Source organism: Aquarana catesbeiana, linkage group LG06, assembly GCF_042186555.1.
Source record: "Aquarana catesbeiana isolate 2022-GZ linkage group LG06, ASM4218655v1, whole genome shotgun sequence".
In the NCBI taxonomy this organism is placed as follows: Eukaryota; Metazoa; Chordata; class Amphibia; order Anura; family Ranidae; genus Aquarana; species Aquarana catesbeiana.
In genome coordinates, this window is record NC_133329.1 from 234,444,166 (window position 1) to 234,460,241 (window position 16,076).

Genomic DNA, 16,076 nt, shown 5'->3' on the forward strand with positions numbered 1-16,076 from the left:
CTGCCTTCTCAGGTATGTATTGTTTACCCATGATGTGTATCTTTATACATATAGATATATATATTCTTTAGACTTATTTAACCACTTCAATACCGGGCACTTATACACCTTCCTGCCCAGACCAATTTTCAGCGCTGTTGCAGTTTGAATGACAATTGCGCGGTCATGCTACACTGTACCCAAACTAAATTTTTATTATTTTGTTCCCACAAATAGAGTTTTCTTTTGGTGGTATTTGATCACCTCTGCGGTTTTTATTTTATGCTAAACAAATAAAAAAAGACCGAACATTTTGAAAAAATGTTTTGTTTATTAAAATTTGTAAATAAGTTTTCTCTTTCACTGATGGGCACTGATGAGGCGGCACGGACTATGGGCACTGGTAGGTGGCACTGATGGGCACTGGTGGGTGGCACTGATATGCAGCACTGATGGGCATTGATAGGCGGCACTGCTGGGCACTCATGGGTGGCACTGGTTGGCACTGCTGGGCACTGATAGGCGACACTGGGCACTGAAAGGCAGCACTGATAGGGTGGCACTGATGGGCGGCACTGATGGGAAATGATAGGCAGCACTGATGGGCACTGATATGAGACACTGATGGGCATCCCTGGTGGCAGTGGTAAACATTGGAGTGAGCACTGATTGGCAGCTGCCTGGGCACAGATTGGTATTTCCCTGGGGGTCTAGGGGGCATACCTGGTGGACCAGTGTGGTGGCCATCCTGGTGGTCCTGGGCGGGACTCGAGGGGGGACTGTGCTGATAAACAATCAGCACAGACCCCCCCTGTCAGGAGAGCAGCCGATCGGCTCTCCTCTACTCACGTCTGTCAGACACGAGTGAGGAAAAGCCGATCACCGGCTCTTGCTATTTACATCGTGATCGGCCGTGATTGGACACGGCTGATCACATGGTAAAGAGTCTCCGTCAGAGACTCTTTACCTAGATCGGAGTTGCGGTGTGTCAAACTGACATACCGCAACAGCGATCGCCGCGATGCGAGCCCACAGGGGAGCGTGCAGTGGCTCAATATCCTGATCACGTCATATGACGTCCGGTCAGGATATTGAAACCACTTTGCTGCAGTCATTTTGCTATATGGCGGGCGGCAAGTGATTAAATATGGAGTTGATCCATTTAGTTTGTTACTTTGTTACAGTGTTGGCAATGAGGGACTGCCCAGGGTAAATGTTATGTTTGTATTTTGTAAGATTGAAGGTCTAATTAGTTGCAGTGTACTTGGGATGTCAGGGATGTTCACAAATTATCTAAATTAACATCGTGAATACTTAAGGACACACTTTGAGTCACTGCGCATGCTCTGAGGAAGCTTGGTTACAAGGGAAACATTTAGCAAGAAATGATCACGCCTTTTGTGGTGTGAGCACGGGTGTTTCCACCCACACAACGGACTAACTCCATTCATCCCAGTCTCCGTGAGTTTTTGCCCCGAGTACCTGTTGGGAAGCCGGGACAGACAACACTGTACTATTTGTATAACCTGTAGATGCCTTTCTGAAACATTGCTATACGGCAACCAAACTAGAGGAATACAACGTATGCTCTGCGAAGCAAGGACGTGGCTGAATTCATATCTATGACTTGGTTCTATGCTTTACTACTGAGGCAAGTGGGCCATATAGACGGACTTGAAATAAAAAGGAGTAATGACATGGAATGAGACGTCAAACGGTGAGCTGTATCTGCCCTTACAAATAATGGCGATGTCTATTCAGAATTGAAACCGTTTGTTTCCTTAACCACTGTCACCTTTACATCTATAAGTCTGCGATTCAAGATTCATCTTCCCTCCAGTCATTTAACATGCTCATGCAGAGCCTCTAAGAAATGATTTCTATCATCTCGTTGTCTTAAACTTTTAAGTGGAGAATGATAAATACTATACAAGGCACCTGCACCTTATCTATACGGAGCAAATGAACTCTCAATATAAAACTATATACATATATATTTTTTCATCTCATATACGTATATACGTATAAGTGTCCCCCCCCCCCCCCCCCTTTTTTTTTTTTTTTTTTTTTTTTTTTTTTGTTGAACCAGTGCTTTTGAGAACTTTTGAGATTGTTTTGAGTAGATTCCAATGTATGGGATGGATTAGATTTGTGTATGATTGGTTGTAGTGGCCACCTGTGTCTCATTAAGACCTCTGTTTTAATTTTATGTGGTGGAGGTGGGTGTAGATAGTAATATTTTCTAGATTTATAATAATTGTGGATATTCAATAAATTTGGTTTTGTCCAGTTTATCCTCTTTGAAGAATACTTTTTGGGAATTTTCTCGTGCTTTCTTACATGCTTGTTTATTCAGAGGATTACCACCCCAGAGGCATTAACTGAATTTGTTAATAGCTACTGGCTGACGGCATTAACAGATTGCTGTATTGGGTAGGTGGTTTTGTTAAGCCTTGTCAAAACCCATCCAATCTGGACTAAATTGGATGAGCCTGTGTGTCCTCCCCTTTTCCCCTTTTTTTTTTTTTTTTTTTTTCAGGAGAGTTTTTGTAGCATTGAAGGTCCCAGAGAGCACAGTGGCTTCTATAAATGGAAGAAGTTTAGAACCAACAGGACTCTGGCTGGGCGGCCTGCTCTAGGAAAACTAAGCAATGGGGGGAGAAGGGCCTTAGAGAGGTGACCAAGAACCGAAATGTTTCTCTGTGGAGAGAGAACCTTCCAGAAGAATAACCATCTCTGCAGCACTCTACCTCCTGTATGGTAGAAAGGCCAGATGGAAGCCACTCAGTAAAAGGCACATGGCAGCCCACCTGGAGTTTGCCAAAGGGCACCTGAAAGACTTTCAGGCCATGAGAAACAAAATTCTCTTCTGATGAAACCAAGATTGAACTCTGCCCAGAATGGCAGGCATCATGTTTGGCGGAAACCAGTCACCACTCATCACCTGGCCATTACCATTCCTACTGTGAAGCATAGTGGTGGCAGCTTCATGCTGTGGGGATGTTTTTTTTTTTTTTTTTTTTTTATCGGCAGGAACTGGAAAATGTCAGGTTTGAGGGAAAGATGAATGCAGCAATGTACAGACATCCTTGATGAAAACCTGCTCCAGAGCACTCTGGACCTCAGATTGAGGCAAAGGTTCGTCTTCCAACAGGACAACAACCCTAAGCACACAGCCAAGATGACAAAGGAGTGGCTACGGGACAACTCTGTGAATGTCGAGTCCTTGAGTGGCCCAGCCAGAACCCAGACTTGAACCCAATTGGTGCCAAAGGTGCTTCAACAAAGTATTGAGCAAAGGCTGTGAATACTTTATGTACATGGGATTTTTTTTATTCTCAAATATGTGGGGCTACATATGTGTACTGTTGGCGTGACTGGGTTAAAACCCCTCAACAAATTCCTAAGTTTCACCTGGAATCCGCAAGGTCAGTAATTGCCGCATTAAAACGAGGGGAGTACATGGCATGCGTAGACATCCAAGATGTGTATCTGCATGTTTCCAATTGCCCACCTCAGCGCTTTATGTGCAATGCAGTATCAAATCATTTCCAGTTTGTTGCAGTGCCCTTTGGCCTATCCTCTGCTCCAAAAGTGTTCACAAAGGTCTTGGCACCTCTACTAGCCCTTCTCAGAACTCAGGCCATCCAAATCACTGGCTATTTAGATTACCTTCTTCTGAAGCACTCATTTCCTACAGCTATCCAAAAAATGTCCACAGGGCAATTCAGAAGCTCCAGGCCTTCAGCTGGTTGATCAAATTAAACAAATCTGCATTCAGCTTTCCGTTTGCTTGGAATACTTGGATTTGTTCTTAGACGCATGCCATGCAAAAGTCTTTCTCCTAGGAAGGAAGTTTCTTTCTCTAGGAGCTCATGGTGGTCTGACTAAATTTTGGGTTGCCTCAAAACAGGAATAGAGGGGAAATCTTCCAGTGGGTTTAGTGAACCTGATAACTTGGGGGGGGGGGGGCCTAGAAATGACTGCCTGTAACCCCCTCCCGTACTATCCAAAATGGGGGGACGGGGTTGCCTTTTAGCTATACCTTAAGGCCTCATGTACACTGGATGTTTTCTAAACTCTCCTGTTTAGACTCGTTTACAGGCATCAAGTGTTTTTCTGCCAAAACTCTGCTGCTCCTGGATGCACTGGCAGTGTTTCTTCCTTCTTCTTTTTTTTTTTTTTTTTTCCTGCCTGTAAACTCACTTGCCACTAAACACTTCTAAAAGCCTTTGTGTGCATGGACACATAGGCAAACATGCAGGGGAGTTTAGGGGCAGCAAAGAAAAATGCCACACTTCCCATCAATTTGATCCACTGATTATTTGAAAAGTGAACTTTCGTAGAACCTTCTTTTTTGCAGGATTTTTGTTTTGTAGAATGTCAATCTATGGCCAGCTTAAGGCTGCCACCTGGTCTTCGGTTTATATCTATAACTTGGGAATGTCCTGTAGTGTGTGAATGCCTGTGCCCCTGTACTTTACAGTTAAGATTGGTCATCTTGGCTTTCTTGTAAATTGCATATCTTGGAGTATAGGACACAGGACACCCTCCCTTCCATTCCTTGATTTTTCTCTGCACTCCGATGGCCTAATGCCCTCCTGTGTCCTCCAGTCCAATGCAGGGCTGTAGACTCTGAATTAAACTTGATAACGTAGAGGAACAGTCCATTGATGGCGCTTGGGGGAGCACATTGTGTCTGGGGTGCAAAGGTATTAGGTAAGTACAATACTTATACCATTCCCTAGAGAGAAACCCATGCAGTACTGGCACAGTCACACTGCTGGAAAGGAGTTTTAGTTTTACTGTGATTAGGCTTTACCTACTGCTTTGTTGGTGGCATAGATTTTGCACAAGTGTTAAAGTGCCAAATGGGGAATACCACAAATAGTTGCTTAGAATAAACAAACAGTAGTAATTGTGAATGATGGCTAATTATAGAACATAAAATGTACACAAAGAAATAAAATATTGAACAAGTGAAACAAAGTAACATAAGTCCAATGTGCACAGCTGAAATAAAAGGTGCAAGCTAAGCAAGATTGTAACAATCCATCGATTGGAAGAGGTGATCCAAGAAATTACTGTGACAGTCAAAGTTTTTACAACATAAATATGTAGTGATATGATGTATAGTGGTGTAGATAATTGGTAGTTTATAATAATAATGTAAGTACTCTTCCGCAGCAACCCAATTCTTCCAGAGAGATGTACTTTATTGACTTCAAACACAGAACAAAGTCCACAGATGACAAAAATCCGACAGAGTAAATATAATTTAGAGTCCCATTTTTTTTCTAGATTTGTGCCTTCATAGTCACACAAAGACAAGACTAAACTATAGACTGAACGCCATGTCATATTCACTAGACACTGAATGGCTGAGCAATGTGGCCGTTTCCATTTAGGCCTTTGATATGCTCGAGTCTTTCAGACAGACGACAACCCCCAGCCGTGAACAGCTGCAGTCATAAACCTCCCCAATCTGCACTCCTGCATATCAACATCAACAAGTCCCCTTTGATATGTATAATTAGATTAACAGATACCAAAGTGAGTGGCCTGTTTCACTCACCCCTTCCTGACTTGGTCAATCTTGTACTGTATGTGAATATATATAGATATCTATATCTATATCTATCTATATCTCTACCAACATATTACAACAAAATGGTAGATCCCTCCACCATGAAACAACAAAAGGCGGTGCCTGGCCAATCCTCTGTGATGGCACCTATGTGCGTACAAGCCCCTCACCTTACTGCCGTAAGGTTACAGCATTAATAAATCGCAGGAAGCGGGCTTCAGAAGATCCCTCTTGATTTGTAAATGAATCTTCCTTTGCTAATATGCTCGTGCGGGAGTTAAAAATAGGGTAAATGTGACAAACGGCAACAATCCACCAGCGCCGAGCTAGTTGGCTTCCGTCCAATCCTGGTATTGCCTATTGCTCCAATCCCGACGCGTATCGTCACATCACATGTCAGGATTGGAGCAATAGGCAATACCAGGATGGAACGGAAGTAAACTAGCTCGGCGCTCATGGATTTTTGCAGTTTGTCACATTTTAAAAAGTGAGTGTCTATTTTTGTTTGCTGTAATAAATCCTTTTTAAAAAGGGATTATGCTATGGGCACATTTCTTTCCTATTTTTAACTCCCGCATATCGAGCATATTAGTGAAGGAAGATTCATTTACAATCAAGAGTGATCCTCTGAAGACCGCTGTAGTGTGTTCCCAATTGTTTTCTTGGCGACTATGGTCCCAGCTGCCTTAAGATCATTGACAAGATTCTCCAGTGTAATTTTGGGCTGATGCCTCCCTGTTCTCATGATCATTGAAACTCCACAAGGTGACCTCTTGCGTGGAGCCCCAGATGGAGAGAGAGTGAGTTATTTTGCGTTTCTTCCATTTGTGAATAATCGCACCAGCTGTCACCCTCTCACCAAGCTGCTTGACGATGGTCTTGCAGCCCATTCCAGCCTTGTGTAGGTCTACAATCTTGTCCCTGACATCCTTGGACCTTTGGTCTTGGCCATGGTGGAGAGACTGGAATTTTGATTGATTGCTTCTGTGGACAGGTGTCTTTTAAATACAGGTAACAAGCTGAGATTAGGAGCACTCCTCAGCTTGTTACTTGTATAGAAGACACCTGGGAGCCAGACATCTTACTGATTGATAGGGCGGCACAGTGGTGTACTTTCCCCTAGCAGCAAAAGGGTCCACCTGCCTGGAGTTTGCATGTTCTCCCTGTGCCTGCATGGGTTTCCTCCAGGTACTCTGGTTTCCTCCCTCACTCTAAAGACATGTTGGTAGGTTAATTGGATCTTGTCTAAATTGGCCTTTAGTATGAATGTGAGGGATCTTGGATGTGATTGTACAATGTATATGTAAAGCGCTGCGTAAATTGATGGCGCTATATAAGTACCTGAAATAAATGTGGATCAATACTTATTTCACTCATTTAAAATGCAAATCAATTTATAACTTTTTTACAGTGCGTTTTTTTTTTTTTTGTGGATATTTTTGTTCTGTCTCTCACTGTTAAAATTAACCTACTATTGAAATTATAGATTGATCGTTTCCTTGTCAGTGGGCAAACGTACAAAATCGGAAGGGGATCAAATACTTTTTTTCCCCTCACTGTACCTGAGCCCCATCTCGATCCAGCGATGTTGCTGAGAGTCTTGGCTGTCTGGGGCAACCCCGCCTCCCAATTGGCTGAGACAGCAGCAAATCGCCATTGGCTCCCACTGCTGTCAGTCAGTGAGCCAATGAGGGGAGAGAGGGTGTAGGAACAGGCTCCAAATGGACACAGGGAGCTGCGGCTCAAGTGCCCCTGATAGAAAGCTGCTTGCTGTGGGGGCACCCGACAGGAGGAATTGGGCCAGGAGCGCCGAAGAGGGACCCGAGAAGAGAAGGATCCGGGCTGCTCTGTGCAAAACCACTGCATAGAGCAGGCAAGTATGACATATTTGTTTAAAAAAAACAAAACAAAAAATGACTTTATCACCTTTTTAAGGATGAACATTAGTTTCACTAAACAATGTATCTTGGCATAAAAGAGAACTGTTTAAAGTAGCATGGCATGCATATTTGAGGGCGTCAGACTTTTTGTATAGGTCAGGGTAATGTTTTAACTACTCCCTATGAGCAGCCTAATGCATGAAGAGTGTTCAAGCTACTGCAAGTCTGTGAATGTGAAATGTGGAAGAAGGGAGTCTTCAAGTGGTCAGAGGGTGGTTTTGGGCATAGTTGAATAGGGCTTGGGTGCCAAAAAAAGGGCGTTTTTCGTCTGGGTCAATTTTTAGACTTTAGCATTAAGAGGAAAGGTATGTATTAAGTACACAGAATGGTGGATGGTAAGGTTAGAGTTGGGGGTGCTTGTTAAATAAGGGAAAGGTGGGGGGGTGTCCAGGAAAAATACACTGAGGGATTCTTTTGCTTGTGGAGTTGGAGTAGGTAGAAAGTTTATAGGCCCTATAAATGGGTGTGAGAAGTGACCTCTTTTGGGGAGGTGAGGGTCTTCAAGTAGAGGATGTTTAAGTTGGCACAGAACTCATTATGTGTTTGTATCAGTTTGAATATTGTCCACCATGTCCATTTACTAAAGTGTAACTAAAGGCAAGACTTCATTTTGGAAAGACTGAGGGAAGGTTATAATCCCTGTGTTTTATTTTTTGAGTCCCAATGGGAAGATTCCCTTTACTTCACAGTCAGAACAGGAAGTGTGAGGGAATCCCAGGAGACTTGAGACTTAAAAACAAAAAAAAAATAGACGAAGAGGAGGTGGCATGGCGTGGGCGGCGCAGACTTCCTATACACACAGCCACTGTAACAAAGCTCCGCCTCCTCCTCGTCAGACGGACGAGGAGGAGGCAGGATGGCGCAGACTTCCTATACACACAGCCCTGCTGTGAATCGGAGGGCGCAATATACCGCGTAATATGGCTTTCCTTCCCTCCGCATCAATACTGATATGGCGGCAGGAGCTTTTGGGGATTGGATCAGTCCAGTGGCAATTGGTAAGAAAAAAAAGTGGATAATGAAAAAAAGTTTTTGAAGGCTTTTATTACATTTTCAGGCTCCTAGGATTACCTAGTTGTCAAGGTGCCCTTACTACAGACACACTTCCCTAAAGCTTCCCCTTTTCACAATCTCTTCTCTAGGGTACATGGGCGCAGTGAGGCTTGCAATGGGCACAGTGAGGCTGCAGATGGTCATTGTTGACCCTCTTTTCCACTTACAATAGCTGCTGCATTCTCACCCTAGGCTTATACTTGAGTCAGTAAGTTTTCCCGTTTTTTTTTTTTTTTTTGTGGTAAAATTAGGTGCCTCGGCTTATATTCGGGTCGACTTATACTCGAGTATATACGGTAAATTTGTTTTGCCTCCATTAGTGTGTAACGGTCATTTGGAAATAATACATACAGTATATTCCAGTGATATTTATTTACTTTTTAATATTAAAATTATCTTGTATTTTCTAAAAGTTGATAAAACAGTTGTGTTTTGTTGAAAAATATCTGCAAAACTTAAGATGTTAAAAATATTCAAGTTATGTTCTTTATGTTTTCTTTAGCTTTTGCTCCGTCATTGGCTTCTCCTTACCAGTATACAATGACAGGTAGGATTTTTTTCATATTTTGGTTTTACATTTCCTTTAACTAGTGGGCTGGATGTTATTACAAAGCAAAACGTGTTGATGGCTAAATTTGAGAATGACATACTTAATACTTAAACCCATATCTGACTTTTAATTGTATGCTCCTTAATATTTGTGTTTATAATAAATAAGAAAAGGCTGTCTAAAGCAACTGTCAAAGCATAAAGAATTTGTTAAAAATGTAGCTGATATTGCTGGGTGTTGGGGGTTGGTTTATTCTCTAAGATCTATTCTCCAGAGGGCTGTCATCCTCATTTTGGCTTTACTCCTTATTGAGCCACTGACCTTGAGCAAGCATGTGCATAACAGGTATTGGATATCTGACGAGGTAAATGCTTGTTCTGGGTGAGTGCATTTTTCTATCCTAAAGTTTCTTGAGAATTGACACCAACTTTAAAAGTAAACCTGTGTTCTTAAAACACATGATTGCATTCAAATATACAAGGAAAATAGGATGCATCCTTGCAAATATAACCAATTTCCTTTTTGGCTTTTGTTTCTTTGTACTTTGCATCTATCATTACAAGTGAAGACAGTATAAACCTTACATATACATTCATCCTGTTGGAGTTTTTACTGAAAAAGCAAGATGTCATTATTATAATTGTACAGTACAGAACACAGGCAGAGCATTCATATACCATGGGTAGTAGGCATGTACCTTCAGGTGATTGGACACTGGCAAAGCTTTTGAGGGGACTCCCCTGGGCTCCTCCTCGATAACCCAAACCCACTCCGTTGTGTGCAAGTGGCAGAAGGTGATGTACTTTTTTGCCTTGGTGGAGAAAATCAACCTTAGTGTAACTAGTTTAAGTTTAGCATTATTTTTCTTTATCATTTTATCTTCTGATTTATCATTTAGGCTCTCACTGTCTTCTAATGCTAAATTAGCAGTGTGTTCTGATCGGTGTAACCTTGGTAAAACCTTAGGAGCCATACCTGGACCCTATGCTTTAGGAATGGTCTGTAATGTTGCTTCGGGCACTGGTTCTTGCATGGGCACTCACCTTGGCACATGTTAACTTAGCCACAGGATGCTACACAAGTCTAGGACAGTGGTCCATCGCTATGGAACCCTAATAAAAACCCCTTTGGAGATGTATCCAACTTGATGGGCAAATCCTGGAGTTCAGCGCCATGGACAGGCAAGACAGGTTTACACTGTATATTTGACCATAACTGTAAGAATGAGGCTATGTTTGGGTTTCATTCACGTTGCTGTGTAAAATTTTCAAACTTGGCGCTAAAATCCAACCACTCAGAGCCTAGTCTTAGGTGGAACCCTTATGAGGTACTTAGGCGCTTCCTCCCACCTTTTTGCCATGAGGATCGGTTACAGGAATGGTCCTCACCTGGGTTACCACATACTCTTACAGACAAGCACCCCATATTGACAGAAAAACACAGAATTGTTGACGTTTTTGTAGATTTATTTAAAAAGAAAAACTGAAATATCACATGGTCCTAAGTATCCAGACACTTTGCTGTGACACTCCTATATTTAACTCAGGTGCTGTCCATTTCTTCTGATCATCCATGAGATGGTTCTACACCTTCATTTGAGTACAGCTGTGTTTGATTATACTGATTGGATTTGATTAGGAAAGCCACACACCTTTCTGTATAAGACCTTACAGCTCACTGTGCATGTCAGAGCAAATGAGAATCATGAGGTCAAAGGTACTGCTTGAAGAGCTCAGAGACAGAATTGTGGCAAGGCACAGATCTGGCCAAGGTTACAAAAAATTTTTTGCTGCACTTAAGGTTCCTAAGAGCACAGTGGCCTCCATAATCCTTAAATGGAAGATGTTTGGGACAACCAGAACCCTTCCTAGAGCTGGCCGTCTGGCCAAACTGAGCTATTGGGGAAGACGAGCCTTGGTAAGAGAGGTAAAGAAGAACCCAAAGATTACTGTGGCTGAGCTCCAGAGATGCAGTCGGGAGATGGGAGAAAGTCAACCATCACTGCAGCCCTCCACAAGTCAGGGCCTTATGGCAGAGTGGCCCGACGGAAGCCTTTCCTCAGTGCAAGACACATGAAAGCCCGCATGGAGTTTGCTAAAAAAAGACCTGAAGGACTCCAAGATGGTGATTAATAAGATTCTCTGGTCTGATGAGACCAAGATAGAACTTTTTGGCCTTAATTCTAAGCGGTTTGTGTGGAGAAAACCAGGCACTGCTCCTCACCTGTCCAATACAGTCCCAACAGTGAAGCATGGTGGTGGCAGCATCATGCTGTGGAGTTTTTTTTTCAGCTGCAGGGACAGGACGACTGGTTGCAATCAAGGGAAAGATGAATGCGGCCAAGTACAGGGATATCCTGGACGAAAACCTTCTCCAGAGTGCTCAGGACCTCAGACTGGGCCGAAGGTTTACCTTCCCACAAGACAATGACCCTAAGCACACAACTAAAAAAATGGAGTGGCTTCAACAACTCAGTGACTGTTCTTGAATGGCCCTGACCTAAACCCAATTGAGCATCTCTGGAGAGACCTAAAAATGGCTGTCCACCAACGTTTACCATCCAACCTGACAGAACTGGAGAGGATCTGCAAGAAGGAATGGCAGAGGATCCCCAAATCCAGGTGTGAAAAACTTGTTGCATCTTTCCCAAAAAGACTCATGGCTGTATTAGATCAAAAGGGTGCTTCTACTAAATACTTAGCAAAGGGTCTGAATACTTAGGACCATGTGATATTTCAGTTTTTCTTTTTTAATAAATCTGCAAAAATGTCAATTCTATGTTTTTCTGTCAATATGGGGTGCTGTTTGTACATTAATGAGGAAAAAAAATTAACTTAAATGATTTTAGCAAATGGCTGCAATATAACAGAGTGAAAAATGTAAGGGGGTCTGAATACTTTCCGTCCCCACTGTGTGTGTATATGTGTGTGTATATATGTATGTATATGTGTGTGTATATGTATATGTGTGTGTATATGTGTGTATATATATATATATATATATATATATATATATATATATATATATATAACTTTTTTTTTTTTTTTCTACACTCACCAGCCTTTTTTTGAAAAGTAAGATTTTAATCTATCTCAATGAACACAAAAACAATTTCCAAAATTTTGACAAATGAGTTTTATAGAACCTTATGTTTAGCTGATTACATAAAAGTAAGGCTATAATATACAGTTGTACTCATAATACATACCCTAGCTGAATTTGATTTCTTGGCCATTTTTCAGAGAATATGAAATAATACAAAAACATTTTTCATTCATGGTTAGTGTTTGGCTGAAGCTATTTATTATCAATCAACTGTATTTACTCTTACTCAGTCAACCATGAGTGAAAAATGTTTTTGTGTTATTTATATTGTCTGAAAAATGGCCAAGAAATCAAATTCTGCTAGGGTATCTAAACTTATGAGCACAACTGTAACTTATATTACAAAATTTTCAGTTTTACTCAAATTAGTTGATGTAGAAATGAATACATCCCACAGCAAAAACTACTACCTCTAGTATTTTGTATGACCATGATTTGTAAGGACATCCCCAAGTCCTCTAGGCATGAAATGAACAAGTTGGCGACACGTTGCCACCTCTATCTTGTTTTCCATTCTTCAAGAATGGCCTCTTTTAGAGCCTGGATGCTGGATGGAGAGAGATGCTCAACTTGTGTCTTTGGAAATCCCCATAAGTGTTTGATTGGGTTCAGATCAAGAGACATACTTGGCCACTGATTCACTTTGACCCTGTTCTAAAGAAATGCAACAGTGGCCTTAGATGTGTGTTTTGGATCATTGTCATGTTGGGAAAAGTGCATGACGACCAAGGGTGATGGTAGCATCTTCTCTTTCAATATAGAGCAGTACATCTGTGTATTCATGATACCATCAATGAAATGCAACTTTCCAACACCAGCAGCACTTATGCAGCCCCACAGAAGGACACTACCACCACCATGTTTCACTGTAGGTACCATGCATTTTTCTTTGTACTCCTCACCTTTGCAAAGCCATCAATTCCAAAAACATTACTTGGTCACATCTCTCCAGAGTACAGAGTGCCAGTAGTCATCTTCTTTTTCAGCATGGGCCCTGGCAAATTTCTAGGTGGGCTTTTTTGTTCCTAGGCTTTGAGTGGCTTCCTTCGTAGACCACAACAATACATGCCATTCCTCTGCAGTGTACGCCGTGTTGTGTCCTGGGAAACGATCACCCCAATTTGGCTTTCCACTTTAGCTAACTGCAGTGAACTTGCATGGCAATTTTCCCTCAACCCTTCTCTTCAGCAGACGCTCCTGTCAAGGTGTTAACGTCCGTGGACAGCCTGGACGTCTCTGTGAGATGGTTGCAGCTCCATCTTTGTTACATTTTTGTATCACTTTTGCTACAGAACTTTGTCTGATAATTGAAGCCTTGCTGATCTTCTTGTAGCCTTCACTTTTCTCGTGTAAAGAAATTTTCTTTTTAAGGCCTTGTGGTGTTTTTTTTCCATGTGGTGCTGTTGCTGACACCTTGAAATGGGAAGGGATTTTCTTTAATGCCCTTTTATAATCGCCTGTCTACTGGACACCTGTTTAACCGCTTGCTGACCAGCCGCCGTCATTTTGCTGTGGCAGGTCGGCACGATCCCGCGAACCATTGTAGCTATACATCGGCTTGCGGGATCGGCATAGCAGACGCCCGCACCACTGGAGGGGTGCCGGAGACGCCCACTGCATTGTGAAGGTGCAGATGCTAGTGGCTGATGGCCGCGAGCACAAGAGGCAGAACAGGGAAGTGTGTGTAAACACACAAATCCCTGTTCTGTTCTGAGAGTGACAAATCGTGTGTTCCTATTAGCAAGGAACCACGATCTGTCTAGTCAGTCTCCCCCCCTCCCCAGTTAGAAACACGTAGCAGGGAACACAGTGTTAACCCCTTCATCGCCCCCTAGTGTTAACCTCTTCCCTGCCAAAGACATATTTACAGTAATCTGTGCATTTTTATAGCACTGATTGCTGTATAAATGCCAATGGTCCCATAAGTGTCCGCTATAATGTCGCAGTCCCGTTAAAAATCAGATTGCCGCCATTACTATTAAAAAAAAAATAAGTAAATAATAAAAATGCTATAAATCTATCCCCTATTTTGTAGACGATGTAACTTTTACGCAAACCAATCAATATATGCTTATTTTTTCTTTTTTTTTTACCAAAAATATGTAGAAGAATACATATCTACCTAAACTGAGAAAAAATTTAAAAATTTGCTTTTTTTTTTTTAAAAAGGATATTTATTATAGCAAAAAGTATAAAATATTGCTTCCTTTTTTTTTGTTTTTGTTTTTTTGTTTTTCTTCAAAATTGTCGCTCTTTTATTGTTTATAGCGCAAAAAAAAAAAAAAAAGCAGAGGCGATCAAATACCACCAAAAGAAAGCTCTATTTGTGGGAAAAAAAGGACGTCTATTTTGTTTGGGTGCAGCATCGCACAACCGTGCAATTGTCAGTTAAAGCGATGCAGTACTGAATGGCCCACTCATTCAGCAGCCAAATCTTCCGGGGCTGAAGTGGTTAACCGCTTCAGCCCCAGAAGATTTTACCCCATTCCTGACCAGAGCATTTTTTGCAATTCGGCACTGCATTGCTTTAACTGACAATTGCGCAGGTGTGCGACGTGGCTCCCAAACAAAATTGATGTCCTTTTTTTTTCCCACAAATAGAGCTTTCTTTTGGTGGTATTTGATCATCTCTGCGATTTTTTTTTTTTTTTTTTTTTTTTTTTTTTTTTTTTTTTTTTTTGCTATAAACAATATAAGAGCTACAATTTTGAAAAAAACGCATTTTTTACATTTTGCTATAATAAATATCCCCCAAAAATATATAAAAAAATTTTTTCCTCAGTTTAGGCCGATCGTATTCTTCTACATATTTTTGGTAAAAAAAAAAATCAATAAGCGTTGATAGGTTTGCGCAAAAGTTATAGCGTTTACTAAATAGGGGATAGTTTTATAGCATTTTTATTAAAAAAAATTTTTTTTTACTAGAAATGGCGGCGATCAGCTTTTTTTTTTTTTTTTTTTTTTTTTTTTTATTGTGACTGCGACGTTATGGCGGACATGTCGGACATTTTTGACACATTTTTGGGACCATTGTCATTTATACATCCATCAGTGCGATTAAAAATGCATTGATTACTGTGTAAATGACACTGGCAGTGAAGGGGTTAACCATTAGGGGGAGGGGTTAAGTGTGTCCTAGGGGAGTGATTTCTAACTGTCAGAGGGATGGGCTGGTGTGTGACATCACTGATCTCTGCTCCCAATGACAGGGAGCAGAGATCGAGTGTCACTAGGCAGAACGGGGAGATGCTGTTTACATCAGAATCTCCCCGTTCTTCCTCTCCGTGAGGCGATCGCGGGTATCCCCGCGGCGATTGAGTCCGCGGGACCCGCGACCCGACTTCACGGAGCTCCCGGCCGGCAGCGCGCACGCAATGGCACAGTGGGGAATTCAAATGGACGTACAGGTACGCCCATTTGGCCAGCCGTACCATTCTGCCGACGTACATCGGCGTGCGCCGGTCGGGAACCGGTTAATGAATAATTAGACTCTCCTGTAGTTGAATTCTTCTTGATTAGGATTGTGTTGTCTAAATTTTTAGCTTTGCTCCTAAGATTTTCTTTGGGGTCTATTTATTTGTGCAACATGGTCTTGAATGAATTTCTTAGGAAAAATATATTTTTTTGTGTGCAAATTAACAAATATTGGTTGCAATCAATGGGCCCGCATTTGAGGGAGTATTTTGTAGTAGTGTCCCATAGAAAATGTTGGTAAGGAAAGGTTTTCTGACAAATCTGTTGGGGTGTGTGTGTGTGTGTATATATGTGTGTATATGTATATGGATAGATAGATAGATAGATAGATAGATAGATAGATAGATAGATAGATAGATAGATAGATAGATAGATAGATAGATAGATA

At 41.6% G+C, this 16,076-nt stretch overlaps 1 protein-coding gene across 5 annotated transcripts in view; it reads left to right on the forward strand.

The window, feature by feature from the left end:
- Window positions 1–16,076, forward strand: part of LOC141146647 (ubiquitin carboxyl-terminal hydrolase 22-A) — a 251,632-nt gene that overhangs the window by 109,375 nt on the left and 126,181 nt on the right. For all 5 annotated transcript variants that reach the window (XM_073633064.1, XM_073633066.1, XM_073633067.1 and 2 more), the window contains one exon: window positions 9,062–9,106. In XM_073633064.1, the coding sequence (XP_073489165.1) occupies window positions 9,062–9,106 (45 nt within the window). The remainder of the gene's footprint in view (window positions 1–9,061; window positions 9,107–16,076) is intronic.